A 17,403-nucleotide genomic window follows, 5' to 3' on the forward strand; every position below is an offset into this window, starting at 1 on the left:
CCCACAGACGGTGTCCGTGCATTGCGGCCCGCAATTTGCGGGGCAGCAGCACTACCACGGGGCGCACACGTTCGTGTGCAGAAGGCCTAATTATGGCTTATAGCTTATGAAACTCCAAAGACACAATTTTGAGGTACCCTTTGTTCAGGGGATATGGATTCATTAGTTGACTAGAGTGTGACACTTTGAGCCTAGAATATTGAACCTTTTCACAAAATTCTAATTTTAAGCTGCATTAATGCAATTCCTTTTCATTTGGACTTTTGCACAATATTCTAATTTTTTTAGTTCCACCTGTAGATAACAGGATACATTGACTAATCTCTACAAATTAGCACACTGTGGGAAAAAAATATGTGACAGCTACGTTACTGAGTGAACACTGAAACTGAAGAAACTACATAAAACTATATTTACCTATTCAGTCCCAGACTGGGGAACACATCTGCGACTGTAATACAGCCCTAAAGCTGGAGTCACATTGCTTTTCTATCTTCAATTTAGCAGATCCAAATAACAGATACACAAAAAATAGATGCAGGTGGATGCCAACCTAAAGACTATAGTCACCGTCTGGGTATTTTCTTTATAATTGCGTTTCACTCATTTTGGGCTAAAAGTCATTTTTTTTATTGGTCTTTATTAAAAGAATGTTAAGCCATTTTTGAGGTACAGGAGTTAAAAAAATCTGTTTTCAGAGTATCACTTCTCAGTCCCATAAGCTGATAGCTCATGTGAAGCTTTATCTTTTATTTCCTGACCTCATTTAAGCCATATTCTTATCAGTTTGATAAGTTTAGTTATAATGAGTGTTTATCAGGTCAGAGACAAGGCTTCACATGGGCCATCAGCTGGCGGAACTCAGGAGCGACAGTCTCCAAATAGACTGATTTTTTAACCCCTGTTTCTCAAAAACTGCTGAACATTTTTAATAATTAAAAGAACAATTGAAAATGTATTTTTAGCCTGAAATTAGTAAAATGCAATCATTAAAAAAAATTGCCCCAGAGGTGTCCAAAGCCTTTTACCCTAAGTTCACACCTGAGCGTTTTACAGCGCGTTCAAACTCGCTGTAAAACGCTCAACACGTGAAAACCAATGCTTCCCTATGGCCCTGGTTCACACTTGAGCGTTTTACAGAGCGTTTGAACGCGCTGTAAAACGCCCGACGCATAAACAAGTTCTTGAGCTTTTTTGGGGGCGTTTATCGCGCATTTTGGCCATAGACTCATTGGACAACACTGCAGTCAATCACACAAACGCGCGTCAAACGCGCGTTTACTATTGCAAAAAACGCGCATAAAAACGCGCGACAAATACGCGCGTAAAACTAGCGTCTCAGAAACGCTCAGGTGTGAACCCAGGGTTAGGCTTCACGTCTGTGAATAAACCGTTAGGGGACAGAGGGCATTTGGCATCAGTTTATACAATAATTGTTTGTCTTACTGAAAAGGGATTTTTTTTCCCTATAGGGTGTGTAACTAAAGAACTGTGCAATGCATTTCGGCAGTTCAGTCTGCAGGTAACACGTACTGTAGAATCAATTCAGAAGTTAGTTCCACTTAGCATTTATGGTTTAGTGTAAAATCATGCAGCATTTTGCAAAAACGTTTGCTAAATAGAGTACGTCTAGATCCTTGATGCAGTGAAACTATGAAAATCAGCCTAGAAATTGGTTTGAGAGCCAGTGGCGTGTAGTTGAGGTAGTGATTTCATGCATCATATTAGACTAAGCATCATATAGATAAAAGGATAAGCAATATTTATGACATTTTACAATTATAAGGCTAGGATTAAAATTGCACTATTTAAGTAAGGCATCCAGAAGGTATATTAAAAGATTTTTTTTTATTGTCTAAAAAAGCGTTCCCTGCAAGATCTCCCTCTAGTGTTAAGTACTAAGCACTGTAATAATTTGTGGCATGGAGGAGATAATTACATTTGATAACAGTTTAAAGGTCATATTTTGGTAAAATTCCAAATGTTACATAAAATGACTGAAAATAACAGGAAGCAAAACAAATCAGGCAACAGCATCCTCTAGCAATCCATATTTATTGTGCTCAGCAGCAACGCTTTGACCCTTGCAATACATGGTCTTTTTAAAACTCCAAGTCTGATTTTATGACAAATGAAGAGAACTACAAAGTAAATTTAGAAGTAGATATGTTGAGTCAGGGAACAGTCCCATGTTTGAAGGAGTTTTGAAGATAGAAATATACATATTTCTAAATACACACAGTATTCCTATTTTCACTTTTATTTTATTTTTTATAATAACAGTAATTCTGTAATATACCCCTATTAACAAATCACTGTAAAGGTGATGTAAGTGATAGAGGAGAGAAGGCAAGCAAAAGCAATGCCCTGCCCATCACTTAAAGGGGTTTTGCAGGAGTACAATATTGATGACCCCTTAGAGAAGGTCATCAATATCTGATAAATGAGGTGCGACACCTAGCACCACCACTAATCATCTGTTTGAAGAGGCCATGGCGCTATGATGAGTGCTGTGGCCTCCCACAGCTTACTAAGCGCAGTTCCATACATTGTATAGTCACTGTGCTTGGTACTGTAGCCCGGGCCTATTCACTGGAATGGGACTGAGCTGCGATTAACACACTAGGGCACAAAAGGCACCACGGCCTCTTTAAAACAGATGATCAGGGGGATGCCAAGAGTTGGACCCACACCTATCAAGTATTGGTGCCTTATCTTATATTGGACTCCAATAAAATCCCATTAAAGGGGTTATCCAAGGCTATAAACTGCCATGTGTCAGGTCTCTCACATTGTATATACTTACCTGGTTCCTCACTCCCTTCACCGCTCTTGGTCCACGCACCGCCGCTGCTGCTTCTCCCTGTGTGCGGATGAAAACATCCGATGTCGGAGGGGGAGCAGCCAATGGCAGGCGAGGACAGGGACGAGCCTCCCTAGCGAGTCTCCCCAGGTATTATATATATTATATATTGTTTAGAGGAAAAAAATGTAATAAAAATTTTAATTTATTAATTTAAACCTCTGCTCTTTCTATGCTTGGGAGTCATGTGGGCGGTTCTACTCCGTGACTAACAGCTTACTCTGCATGTCTAATCATACGCATACAGCTGTCAATCAGTAAGTGCACCGCCCACATGACTCCTAATCATAGAAAGAAATGTTCCAATGAATAAATTGCAAGAGCTACAGAATTTTCTCCCATAAAACTATATATCAATCTGCTCAGCTCCTCCTGCTCTATAACCTGCTGTCAGATTGCACTGCATCTTGCGGTGACAGGTTCCCTTTAAGTCTGCACATGCAGACAATAAAAAAACATGAGATAGTTAAAAATCTGAATAGTTGATAAACTCTTCATAGAATTCTGATTTCATCTGTTAGAATGGGGATGCGCTGGCACTTAATCTTACCCCATTTAAGCTTATGTCCCAAAATTGTGAAAGGGAGAGCCAGTACCTAATCCAACCCACAGAGGGGAACTCTATTTCATTTTATATCAACTACTCCCAAATAGTTATTTGCCATATTATTGTGATCACCATACAGCTTGGATTTCTAGTAATGACTCTGATACAAGAAAATGGGACACTGTTCATTTACCTGTTTATGGAGCTGACACTGGGCACGGTGTCATTGTCACACACTCGCTCTGCTAATAGCCTGTCCCTGATTTCCCATGCAAACATAGTGGGATTTTGCCTCTTGTAGTCTGCTATTTTGTCTACTACTTTGGGCGTTGCAACCTTTGGTTTTGATCCTCCAATTACTCCCGGTTTAATACTTCCGGTTTCGTAATACCTGCAAAAGAGAAAAATGACAGTACACTTTAAGCAAAGAATAGTTTCATGGAAGGATCAGTCACATAAAGCAGTTAAATAAAGACGAGCTCATTTCAAATGAATTCAAAGCTCACCCTTTAAATGACATATGACATGTATGTGATGTCATTCTGATAGATGTACTGCCAGAATGGGAAACTAAATGATGGAGATTAGCCAAGAGTTTCCTATTGCTATCACACTGTAAAGGTATAAGCACGTGAAAGGGCTTGCAATTAATCAAAACTAGTCACAGAAAACAAATCATAGCCAATGTCATTTTACATTGACCTGCTTGACAGCCAATTGTGGTTCCTAGGAAAATGTTCCTGCTTGGAATGGTTCCTATTGATGGAGTGTTTAGTTAAAGTCACCCTTTATAGATCAAGAACATACATTTTTTCTCTACTGACAATGCTATATACTAATTTTTAAACAGTTTAAAAGGCTATGGATACTTTTGAGAATTTTTTTTAATGATTACATTTTATTCATTTTGGGCTAAAAATACATTTTTTGATTAGTCTTCTTAAATAAAAAATTGAAGCCATTTTTAAGAAGCAGGGGTTAAAAATCAGTCTGTTTGCAGGGTATCACTTCTCAGTCCCATAATCTGACGGCATGTGAAGCCTCATCTTTGATCCCCTGACCTTATAAATACTCATTTGAGGCTGGGTTCCCATCACATTTTTACCATCTATTTAACATATACAAAAACTTACACGTTAAACGGATCCGTCAGACTGATGCCATACAGTGGCATCCGCTCACCATAGGGTTGTATTATAAAAAAAAAGTATACTTTTTTTTTCCATTGTAAAAAATATGTAAATGCAGGGGCGTAGCAGAGGGGGTGCAGAGGTAGCAGTCACTACCGGGCCCAGGAGCCTGAAGGGGCCCAAAGACCCTTGTGCCTCATAAGAAGACACCAGTATTATAAAAAGTGCATGCTGGTCAAGTTATAGCTTTGGATGGAGGGAAGGGGTTAGGTCAAGAATTTGGCATGGGGGGGTTTGGGGGTGGTCTACTGTTTACATTTTTTGCCGCAGGAAGCATGAGAGCTATGTGCTTCCCTAGCCACAAAACACTGAGGGAAGGGGGGCCCAAGCTGAACCCTTGGACCAGGGCCCATGAGCCTTTAGCTACGCCCCTGTGTAAATGTATACTTTTTTTACTGGGCTGTGCAGGATACAAGAACATGGTGTGCTGCGTTTATGAATCCTTTTTTTGTAACGTATTCATCAAACGGAGGCATAAAGTGTGATGTGAACCCACCCTAAGCCATATTCTTATTAGTTTGATAAGTTTAGTTATGATGAGTGTTTATCAGGTCAAGGCTTCACATGGGCAGTCAGCTGGCGGAACTCAGGAGCGACAGTCTCCAAGTAGACTATTTTTCAACTCCTGTATCTCAAAAACTGCTGAACATTTTTAATAAAAAATTATTTTTAGCCCGAAAGAGTTTTTTATAATGAGAGTTTATTAGGACCTGTGAAGAGCAGCATTGTTACCTGCTCCCCACCACTCAGATCTGGCTCCATCACTGCACTTTGGTCCTCACATGCGCTGCTGCTGCCAATTATTGACTGCAGCAGTTACATGTCCCCGAGCAGCACATGACTGCACTGACGTGCCATTTGGGGACACAGCAACACTGCCTTGGCTGCAGCTTTGGCTACAGCAGCTCACAAGACCCCATTCTTTCCGGAAGTTTGTATGCAGGGACCGAAGTGCAGTAAAGATAGGGTTATCCTATATTTTGCAGTGGGTTCTAATGATTTCTTCCTAGTCCTGGGACCACATACCTTTTCAAGCTAGAGCTATATCACAAAGGGTGTGCTTATAGCCTTCAAGTGAGCATATTTTCTGAATTTTCAAGGTTCAGATACGAACATTCTAAAGAATTCAAAATATACGGCTGTAATGTGGTGTGTTGATTAGGAAATCAATTCATTTTGTAATTGCATTCATTTTTTTACTGACATCTCTGATTACAGTGCCATATTATTTGGTAAACTAAGACAGGGTTCCACTGTAATTAATATTTATCCAAATAATGAGCTATGAAATTCCAATTTATTGTTGACAGCTCAAATGAAACAAATCAACATGCTTAAATTCCGAATGCCAATATATATAAATGTAACCATTACTATCTGTAGTTTTTTATTTTGTTCATGCTGAACTTGGACAGAGGAATATTGTCTCGGGGTTATAATTGCCATCTATTTGTGTATGTGACTCACTAGCTATTTTAGGTCTGCAACACCAATGGGGACAGTTTTCACCATGACAAAAGTACCTGTGCATTAGCATAAACGTGGCCACAGAAATTAAAATGGCTGATGACTATGCTATTCATGCAAAAATCCATGAATACGCTGCAGAAACCCAACCTCCATTGTACAAATTTTCAGTCACAGTCATTTCTGCAGCAAATCTGGAAATACAGTTGCAAGAAAAAGTATGTGAACCCTTTGGAATGATATGGATTTCTGCACAAATTGGTCATAAAATGTGATCTGATCTTCATCTAAGTCACAACAATAGACAATCCCAGTCTGCTTAAACTAATAACACACAAATAATTAAATGTTACTATGTTTTTATTGAACACACCATGTAAACATTCACAGTGCAGGTGGAAAAAGTATGTGAACCCTTGGATTTAATAACTGGTTGAACCTCCTTTGGCAGCAATAACTTCAACCAAACGTTTCCTGTAGTTGCAGATCAGACGTGCACAACGGTCAGGAGTAATTCTTGACCATTCCTCTTTACAGAACTGTTTCAGTTCAGCAATATTCTTGGGATGTCTGGTGTGAATCGCTTTCTTGATGTCATGCCACAGCATCTCAAGTGGGTTGAGATCAGGACTCTGACTGGGCCACTCCAGAAGGCCCCCTGCACACGGCCGTGTTTCACAGTCGTGTGCGGGCCGTGGAACCGCGGCCTGGATCCCTCCTGAGAGCAGGAGCGCACGGCGTCACTGGTTGCTATGACGCCGTGCGCTCCCTGCTGCCGGCACAGTACAGTAATACACTGGTATAGATCATACCAGTGTATTACTGTATTGCGGCGGCAGCAGGGAGCGCACGGCGTCATAGCAACCAGTGACGCCGTGCGCTCCTGCTCTCAGGAGGGATCCAGGCCGCGGTTCCACGGCCCGCACACGGCTGTGAAACACGGCCGTGTGCAGGGGGCCTAAAGCATATTTTCTTCTGTTTAAGCCATTCTGTTGTTGATTTACTTCTATGCTTTGGGTCGTAGTCCTGTTGCAACACCACCCTTCTGTTGAGCTTCAGCTGGTGGACAGATGGCCTTAAGTTCTCCTGCAAAATGTCTTGATAAACTTGGGAATTCATTTTTCCTTCGATGATAGCAATCCGTCCAGCCCCTGACGCAGCAAAGCAGCCCCAAACCATGATGCCCCCACCACCATACTTCACAGTTGGGATGAGGTTTTGATGTTGGTGTGCTGTGCCTCTTTTTCTCCACACATAGTGTTGTGTGTTTCTTCCAAACAACTCAACTTTGGTTTCATCTGTCCACAGAATATTTTGCCAGTACTGCTGTGGAACATCCAGGTGCTCTTGTGCAAACTGTAAATGTGCAGCAATGTTTTTTTTGGACAGTAGTGGCTTCCTCTGTGGTATCCTCCCATGAAATCCATTCTTGTTTAGTGTTTTACATATCATAGATTCGCTAACAGGGATGTTAGCATATGCCAGAGACTTTTGTAAGTCTTTAGCTGACACTCTAGGATTCTTCTTCACCTCATTGAGCAGTCTGCACTGTGCTCTTGCAGTCATCTTTACAGGATGGCCACTCCTAGGGAGAGTAGCAGCAGTGCTGAACTTTCTCCATTTATAGACAATTTGTCTTACCATGGACTGATGAACAGCAAGGCTTTTGGAGATACTTTTATAACCCTTTCCAGCTTTATGCAAGTCAACAATTCTTAATCATAGGTCTTCTGTGCGAGGCATCATTCACATCAGGCAATGCTTCTTGTAAAAAGCAAACCCAGAACTGGTGTGTGTTTTTTATAGGGCAGGGCAGCTGTAACCAACACCTCCAATCTCATCTCATTGATTGGATTCCAGTTGGCTGACACCTCACTCCAATTAGCTCTTGGAGATGTCATTAGTCTAGGGGTTCACATACTTTTTCCACCTGCACTGTGAATGTTTACATGGTGTGTTCAATAAAAACATGGTAACGTTTAATTCTTTGTGTGTTATTAGTTTAAGCAGACTGTGATTGTCTATTGTTGTGACTTGGATGAAGATCAGATCACATTTTATGACCAATTTGTGCAGAAATCCATATCATTCCAAAGGGTTCACATACTTTTTCTTGCAACTGTATTCTTAGAATTTGCTCTGATAGATTGTTCAAGCTGTGTAAGAATAGGTCTAAGAAAAATTGTTCCTTCAGATGCAAATACAGGCATAGTGTGGCTATAAGGCCTCTTTCACACGAACTATACGAATTGGCTCATTTTGCAAGCAAGTTCCATCAGTTTTTTCTACAATTGTGTTCAGTTGTTAATTTTTTTCCGCATGGGTGCAATGTGTTTTGATTCGTTTTTCACATGCATGAAACATCTCCTAGCAACCATCAGTGAAAAACGCATTGCATTCGCACTTGCTTCTGGATGCAATGCGTTTTTCACTGAAGCCCCATTCACTTCTATGGGGCCAGGGCTGTGTGAAAAAATCAGGATATAGAAGATGCTGCGTGAAAAAAAAACCACTCATGTACACAGACCCATTGAAATGAATGGGTCAGGACGGAGTCAATGCGGGTACAATGCGTTCACGTCACGCATTGCACCCGCGTGGAAAACTCGCTCCTGTGAAAGGGGCCTAAGGATTGTTGTTCACATAAGCTCTTGCATGGATGAATAGTACACACAGTGATCCCTATCTATGAGCTTGTCGATTGTAGAGGAAATTGCAGACCCAAATCTTTGGAAACTTAATTGAGCAGAATTGGGGATCAAAAGTGGTGAAAAGGAAAAATACAGGAGTTGTCACACCAAACAATCAGGTCCCTTTTTTTTTCCCATAAGGATCTCAGAACATTTAGACATGGAAGATAACTGGACAACTACTCCACTTTCCTTTACACTACATATGTCGTGTTCTGCTCATTTTGCCTAGATCAAGAATCCTCATTTACAGCCAAGCATGGTAGGATTTGTAGGAAAGGGTCTAGATTTGGGCAGAAAAGGATGAAAAGAACTTAAAGGGGCTGTGTCACGGAACATATTCTACAATTTTCAAACCAGCACCTGGATTGGAATACTTTTGTAATTGCATGTAATAAAAAAAATATTGCATAGCCAGTGAGCTATTCAATAATCTGTATCTTTATAGCGCAATAAACAAGTAAAAAGTTAATAGAATTATATAATACACTACAAATAGTTTAGAATTTCAATTTTTGTGGTTATAAATTATCAGAGACACTGTTACCTGCCAAGAATTTTGCTGACGCATCCATGGCTAACTCGTAGTTGCCTTGAGATGTCACACGGCCGGACACCTTGATGGGCAAGTTCCACAATTCTTTGACGAACAACATCAGGTAGTGGTCGGCCATTTACAAACACACCCCCTAGCTGGTTCACTCCTCCGTGTCCTGCAAAACATAGAGGGCAAAATAAACCGGTAAATAGCTGCATTGCTTACTCTTCCTATAGGCATTATAGCAGGGATGGCCAACCTGAGGTTCTCCGGCTGTTGCAAAACTACAGCTCCCAGCATGCCCAGACAGCCTACAGCTATCAGCCTACAGCAGGGCATGGTGGGAGTTGTAGTTTTACAACAGCTGGAGACCTTCAGTTTGGCCATCTCGACATTATAGACAGTAACTATTACCCTAAGTTCACACCTGAGCGTTTTACAGCGCGTACGATCGCGCTGTAAAACGCCCGACGCATAATCAAGTTCTTGAGCTTCTTTGGGGCGTTTTAACGCGCGTTTGTGGCCATAGGACACTGCAGTCAATCACACAAACGCGCATCAAACGCGCGTTTACTATTACAAAAAACGCGCATAAAAACGCGCGACAAAAGAAACGCTCAGGTGTGAAAGCAGGGTTAGAGTTTAAGGGTTTGTGTATGTCCTCATAACTGTTTTGCACCCTAAGCAAGAAGCCTCACCAATAATAATGTACACACTACTGTCTCTACAATCTCAGGGGGACATAATGTAAATTATATACATATTTTGCAACAATCTTGGTTTATTGTAATGCTGCACCTATGATTTGAGAGCTCTTGTAGCAATAGTACTGATATGTTATATGTGGGGTGTTGAGCTTGTATATGGGGTTTCATTCACACCCAAAGGCTTTAATATACATTGGGCCCAGGGCCAGTGAACTTCAAACAATTCCTTTGGGCATATTTATATGCACTTTTTTAATAGTTACATTGTATAGGAACATAAGATTATAAAACCTTACTAAATGTGGAATTAAAACATTGTTAGAAGTAAAGTAAGTCTTACAAAAAATAAAGATATTTATAAAAAGATGAAGCCCTAGAGCAGTGGTTCTCAACCTTTCTAAAGCCGTGACCCCTTAATACAGTTCCTCATGGTGTGGTGACCCCCAACCATTACATTAACTAAATGTTAATTCAAATACACAAGTATTCATTCATAACCACAGAACTTTAGCATAAATACAAAATATTTGTAAACCAAATAAATAACTTTAAAATAAATAATAAACAACAAATACCCCCTAAAAAATAAAAATCAGTGGTGCGCACAGTACCCCTCAAATAAATAACTCAGTGGTGCTTCAAGTCCCCCCCCAAATAAATAAATCAGAAGTGCTCAGGGTCCCCCAAATAAATAAATCAGCGGGGCTTCAGGTCTCCCCCAAATAAATAAATCAGCGGTGCTCAGGGTACCCCCAAATAAATAAATCAGTGGTGCATCAGGTTTCCCCCAAATAAATAAATGGTGCTCAGGGTCCCCCAAATAAATAAATCAGTTGTGCTTCAGTTCCCCCCCCCCCCCCAAAAATAAATCAATGGTGCTCAGGGTCCCCCAAATAAATCAGAAGTGCTCAGGGTCCCCCAAATAAATAAATCAGCGGTGCTTCATGTCCCCCCAAATAAATTAAGCCTTGCTCAGCCAAATAATTAAAATAAAATTAGCCAGGCTCAGCCAGGCTTAATTAAATCATTGGTGGCAGTGGTGCTCAGCGGCGGTGTCATTAACGAAAAAACTCGGACCTCAGCAGACAGGCGGCCCGACTTACCCGTCCAGACGTCAGGCTCCTTCAAGCACAGGCAGTGATAGGACATCACTTCCTGTGCGCGAGGATAAGGGGCCGCTGCCGTTGTGCGGGCGACCCACAATAGGAAGCCTCAGGCGACCCCCCGGAAAGGGCCGATCGACCCCCAAAGGGGTCGCGACCCCTAGGTTGAGAACCGCTGCCCTATAGTGACAGAAAATGATAACAGTTCCCTGTAAATCTAGTACTGCTGCCATTAGAAGTGGCAATCTAGAGGACTTTGTTTCAATGAAAGTAGTTGCTTCCTTAGTTTAGACAACATATACCGCACGACGACAGGTAAAGCCACAGAATGAGAATGTACAGGTTAGAACAAAGTTTGAAGATGTTTGCTTACAACAATATGCCATTGCACTTCTGCTATATAATTTTACTATTTTTTGTCATTATGGTGCTCTTAGATCTTTCATGTTAAAGGGATTGTCCAAGTTATTTTTGTCGATGACCTATCCTCAGAATACGTCATCAATGTCAGGTCGGTGGGGGTCCGACACCCGGCACCCCCGCCGATCAGCTGGTTGAAGAGAAGGTGTGCACTGTGCCTGTGGCAACTGTGAGCAGGTGTAATTACAAGAAGCCGTCCCATTCATTTCAATGGGACAGCTCGTTCCGATACACTTCAATAGGAAGGAGCCATCACAAAGAAGAGATAAAGTTGTCACCGTGATTTTGTAGTAAAAAGATCACAGAGAGGCACGGAGTATTATCAATCATGTTACTGCTCCGTGTCTCTGCTGTCCGGAGCGCGGCTTGGCTTTCTTTCACTCATCGGATTACCCGCACAGCATCCGCTCGTGTGAAAAAACCCTTAAAGGGGTATTCTGGGAATAATAATTATATTTTATCTAATGCCCACAGCCTGCCTCCTGAAACAGAAGATTGATTTACCTGCTTTCAACCGTTCTGGTCCTCCATGCTGCCTCCGCTGTGTCCATATTCCGATCCCCGAAGTCTTTACATCTGATGCTGCATAGGCATGGTCACATGCACCGCTCCAGCCAATAACTGATGTGGCAGTCATTAGACACAGTGGAGCATGTGACCATGTCCATGCAGCACCAGATGTAAACCTGAAAGATGGACTCAGCAGAGACAGGTAAGTATGAATTTTCTGTTTCTGGAAGCAGGCTGTGGGCATTAGTTAAAATGTATTATTCCTGGAAAACCCCTTTAAAAATGCTATAACACCAACCTAAATAAAGGCATAAGATATGGATATAGGTCAGCTATATGAATTGTGCATTACGTTCATGTTGATTTTAAAACTCCATATCAATATTTATCCATATATCTCTCTAATTGCTTCTTTATATATGGAACACCTCTGGTCATACATATAGATTTTAAATATGGAGAAAATAAGATGCTGGATATTTTTTCAAGTTCTATTGATTTCTATGGGGAAAACATATCACCAATAATCTCGAATTATGTTTAAAATGCACATGAAAAAAAATGCTTTCATGTACCGTAATTGGTAGCATTATACATTCTTGTTTAGGACTTCCCAAATATGGGAGTAATATGGATATGAAATATCCTCATAAGGGCTTGTTCACACGACCGTGACGTTTTTTGCAGTCCGCAAATTGCGGATCTGCAAAAAACGTATGCCGCCTGTGTGCCTTCCGCAATTTGCGGAACAGAACAGGAGGCCCATTATAGAAATGCTTATTCTTGTCCGCAAAACAGACAAAAATAGGACAGGACTCATAATTTTTGCGGAGCCACAGAACGGAGCAACGGATGTGGACAGCACACAGAGTGCTGTCCGCATCTTTTGCGGACCCATTGAAATGAATGGTTCCATATACGGACCGTATGCGGAACACATAAAACGGTCCGTATACGGAACGCAAAATACGCTCGTGTGAACGAGCCCTAAGAATGAGATCTTATATATTAAAATGTACGCTAAATGAAGGAGCAGATGTTTTGTATCTGACAATAGAATTACAATACTTTATATTTCCCTACAGGGTAAAGACAGTAAGAAAAATACAGCAAAACTGAGGGTTTCTAGTAAATATCTGTACAATTAATGGTGTAATAGAGGACTTACAGGCACAAGGAACAGTAGACATTTGTTAAGTGCATGACAGGAAGGTCAAATACATCTCAAGTCCGTTGTTTAAGCATGAATAATTACGAGAGACATTTATTCAATGAGGTGAACATTCTACAGGGATCTATTAACCGAGACGAAGAATGTTATAGAAGTATACATACATGTCTAGAAAGTTGTACAAACTACGACAATTAGCGAGCAGAGATAGAAAGATGAATATGTTTAGATTTCATACATTTGTCACGAGAACATACTTTCGACTTGTGCTCCTCTATTCATTTTATCTGGGAAAGCTCTGCTGAAGTAGGGAGTAGATTCTTTCTACAGCTCAAACTGAGATTAGGTTCCAAAAGAGGTAGAAATCTGTATCTCTTATACTTTTCCTATTTTAGGCTACTGGTCCATGGCAACTTTTAGTCATGCAACAGTCGCTGTAAATATGAATTATCTTGTCAGCCATGGGACCTCAATATACACATATAGGAAATGATGAAGCTGCAATAATCACACAATCTTACCACAATCCTGACTCCACCAGAAGTCAAAGCTAAGATCGATAGACATACAGAAAGAAAGACAGAAAGGCAGCTAAATAGATGATAGACAGATAGATAGACGATAGGTAGATAGATAGATAGATAGATAGACGATAGGTAGATAGACAGATAGATAGATAGATAGATAGATAGACGATAGGTAGATAGATAGACAGATAGATAGATAGATAGATAGACGATAGGTAGATAGATAGATAGACGATAGGTAGATAGATAGATAGACGATAGGTAGATAGATAGATAGATAGATAGACGATAGGTAGATAGATAGATAGACGATAGATAGATAGATAGATAGATAGACGATAGGTAGATAGATAGATAGATAGATAGATAGATAGATAGACGATAGGTAGATAGATAGATAGATAGATAGATAGACGATAGGTACATAGATAGACGATAGATAGATAGATAGATAGATAGATAGATGATAGGTAGATAGATAGATATATAGATAGATAGAGGATAGGTACATAGATAGATAGAGAGATAGATAGATAAATAGATAGACGATAGGTAGATAGATAGATAGATAGATAGATAGATAGATAGATAGATAACAGATGGGTGGATGGATATGAGAGATAGATTTGATATAAACTGTGTTGACAAAGCGCAATCCTTGTGCATAGCACCAACAATAACAACATAACGATTACTGCTATCAACATACCAGTCTAGAACTACACTGAATGGGCCGCTAAATCTAAAACAAGAGTCATGGGGAATGAATACTTCCGAGGTTGTCCAATTTTTTTTTATAATTATTTTAAAAAAAGGGTGGAGGGGTCAGAACAGCTTAAGATAATTAAAATCAATACTCACCAATCCCTATCACTCCCATTATGCTGTTTACTGGGTCCCCACTGGATTCTGCTTCCTGATTTCTCTTAACACGCAGGAAATGACTGTTTAGCCAAGTAGCACTACTGCCAGTCATTGGGTAAGTAAGAGTTTCCAGCGTGTCGAGGGGAACCAGGATGCAGAGACCAACAGGGACCAGTTAAACATCAGAAGGTGAACAGGTGAAAATTTTGCTATGCCATTCTGATCCTATTATTTATATATTTTTTATTATACTGAATTATATAGCGCTACTATATTCCGCAGCGCTTTACAGACATCAGCATCAAGCTGTCCCCAATGGGGCTTACAATCTAAGGTCCCTATCAGTCTGTCTTTGGAGTGTGGGAGGAAAGCGGAGTACCTGGAGAAAGAAAACCCACACAAACACGGGGAGAACATACTGTTAAAAAATAGTAAAAAGTTTTCGCCAGACATCCTCATCAAATCATATATTCAGTAAAATATGAAAACTTGACTACTTTTCACCATTTACAGTAAATGACTGTAAAATCCTGTGGTCTGCCATTAGCTACTAGGCCAGGGAGTAGCAGACTGACAGGCCACCATCGTATCTTTCAGTCAACAAGATAACAAGCTACAAGTCGTAAAATAAAAAATGCTGGAAAATATAGACCAGTAGTGGTAAGGGAGCAGGGTTGCCAACTGTCCAAAAATCCTAGACAGTTCGTAAAAATAGGCGACTTTTTTGCTGTGTCCGTGAAAAAAATATCTACGTGTCTGCATTTTTTTGAGGCTGGTGGTACTTGACTAGATTATTTTGGTGGTAATTATCATTTCACAGCTCGCAGTAAATGCATTCTTATCAGTATATTGAGCTATAAACGTATGACTTATAATCTTTATCATTCATTATGGTTTTCCAATTTGTCCATAAAAAATGTTGGCTGTCCATGATTTGTGCAGAAAGAAAAAAAATTCTGGTAGGCAAGTCTGTAAGGGAGTAAGTAACTAGATTTCTCCGCCTACTTGGGTCTTAAAAGAAAAATCTATATATCTGACAGCCTGTGACTTATTGAATTGAAAGGTAGATATGGGATTTTTAGCAGACAAAGGTAAAAGTTTTATTGTACACCCCGAGACAAATATCCAGAACCCTCTTTACTTAGTTTCAGTATTGAGTATTTAATAGTAAAGCCAATTCTGGCAGTGGAAATATCCAAATATAACTGAATTTAAAATAATATTTCATTGTCCTGACATGCTTCTCAATTAAAATGGTAATATCATTTAAGTATTGCTTAATCTGAATTCCGATATAAGGATCTAAAAGTAAGTGTTTGCTCACACGCAGCAGATTTCTAGCACAAGTTTCATATACCATACATTTGAATGGGGTTTATAAAAATCCATGCACAAGCCATAGAAGCAGCCTAATCGAGATGGATGGAACTGATTTTTGGTCACAGAAATGTCTGTAACAAATCTGGCTGGTCATACAAATGAGATACCTGTCAGCCGAACAAGCTGTTTTACTGCTTCTCCTCCCCTTCCCCCCTCATCCCTGTTAGATGACCAGGAGAGGGGAATAAGCTGCTTCCAAACACCTACGGTGATGGTGCATCTCCTAGAGAACAAAAGGATCGGACATGCTAAAATTCAATAGGCCAGTCTTTCTCTCCATCCACCTCTGTCATTGAGGGAGAATTGGGGGGCAACCATATATTAGATGGTAGGGTGGTCCGGCTGAAATTGGTAGGATCGCCAAATATATATCTAACATGTAAGGCCAGATTAATTCAGCTGCTAACCTGATATTTAGGCATGATGGCAATTTTAAAACCAGTCATATGTGGTGGCATCATTACCAAAGATTTTAATTGTACTACATTAAATGGCCATACATAGGACAGAGGCATGCATATACGAAAAATAATAAAATCTTGTCCTCATTATTCCCCTGTCCCTAAAATAGCCAATCCTGTAGCAACTGTGGATATAGGGAGCCTTATTCTGGATCCAATATCCCTAGGAAAGAGAATAGGGAGACCATGAGTTGGGCACTTATAGCAATATCTTGATATTGCTGTGGGTGCTCCATAAATGATGACACCATTACTCAACAATAAAAGCTCACAATAGAAAAATATATTTTAGTTATAGATCCACAGTAAATTCAGGATTTGTCATGTTAGATATAATTTGTAGAACAATGTCCAAAATCAGGTTTCTCTCTGCAATCTACTCCAGGCCTCATGCTTTATTAGAGTTATTAATTACCAACATGGTTATGCATTTTGGGAATAAATTTTAATTAAGCCACAAAGATAGAGACAAAAATAAAACCACGCCATATTTCTCAATATTTAATCTAATGCTCTGTATAAGGGATGTACAACCGGCAGTCTTGGGGCCACATGTGGCCCACGGTGCCATTCTGTACAGCCCCCAACCATCTGGACATAGAAAAGTTTGTGTGTGTGTGGCTGTCCATATGTATTTTCCACGCCAGAGCTATAAGGATTGGCACACACAAGGGAGCGAGGATGAGCAAGGACTAATAGTCCACTATGTAGCTATCTCTGGGTCCCCATACATCAGGAGAATGGGATCCATGTTTCTGATTGGCACACCAGAAAGGGAGCATATGAGCTAGAAGTGGCCATCTACGGATGCAGTTCTCTCTTTATGGGAGTTGTAAAATGCTAGGCTGTGACTACAACATCCATAATCTATAATGGAGAAAGTCACATATATGAATGGCCTCTTCTTCTCTGGAATGCTAATTGAGGAATGGTGGGAGTCCTGGAAGTGGAACCTTCACCTATAA

General features: G+C 40.3%; 1 protein-coding gene across 5 annotated transcripts in view; it reads right to left on the reverse strand.

Moving 5' to 3' along the window:
• PAX5 (paired box 5) overlaps positions 1-17,403 on the reverse strand; it is a 269,099-nt gene that overhangs the window by 204,101 nt on the left and 47,595 nt on the right. For all 5 annotated transcript variants that reach the window (XM_044270849.1, XM_044270841.1, XM_044270823.1 and 2 more), the window contains exons 2-3: positions 9,305-9,470; positions 3,604-3,801 (exon numbers count right to left, since the gene is read on the reverse strand). In XM_044270849.1, the coding sequence (XP_044126784.1) occupies positions 3,604-3,801; positions 9,305-9,470 (364 nt within the window). The remainder of the gene's footprint in view (positions 1-3,603; positions 3,802-9,304; positions 9,471-17,403) is intronic.

The sequence above is a fragment of the Bufo gargarizans genome, chromosome 1 (genome assembly GCF_014858855.1).
Source record: "Bufo gargarizans isolate SCDJY-AF-19 chromosome 1, ASM1485885v1, whole genome shotgun sequence".
Lineage (NCBI taxonomy): Eukaryota > Metazoa > Chordata > Amphibia > Anura > Bufonidae > Bufo > Bufo gargarizans.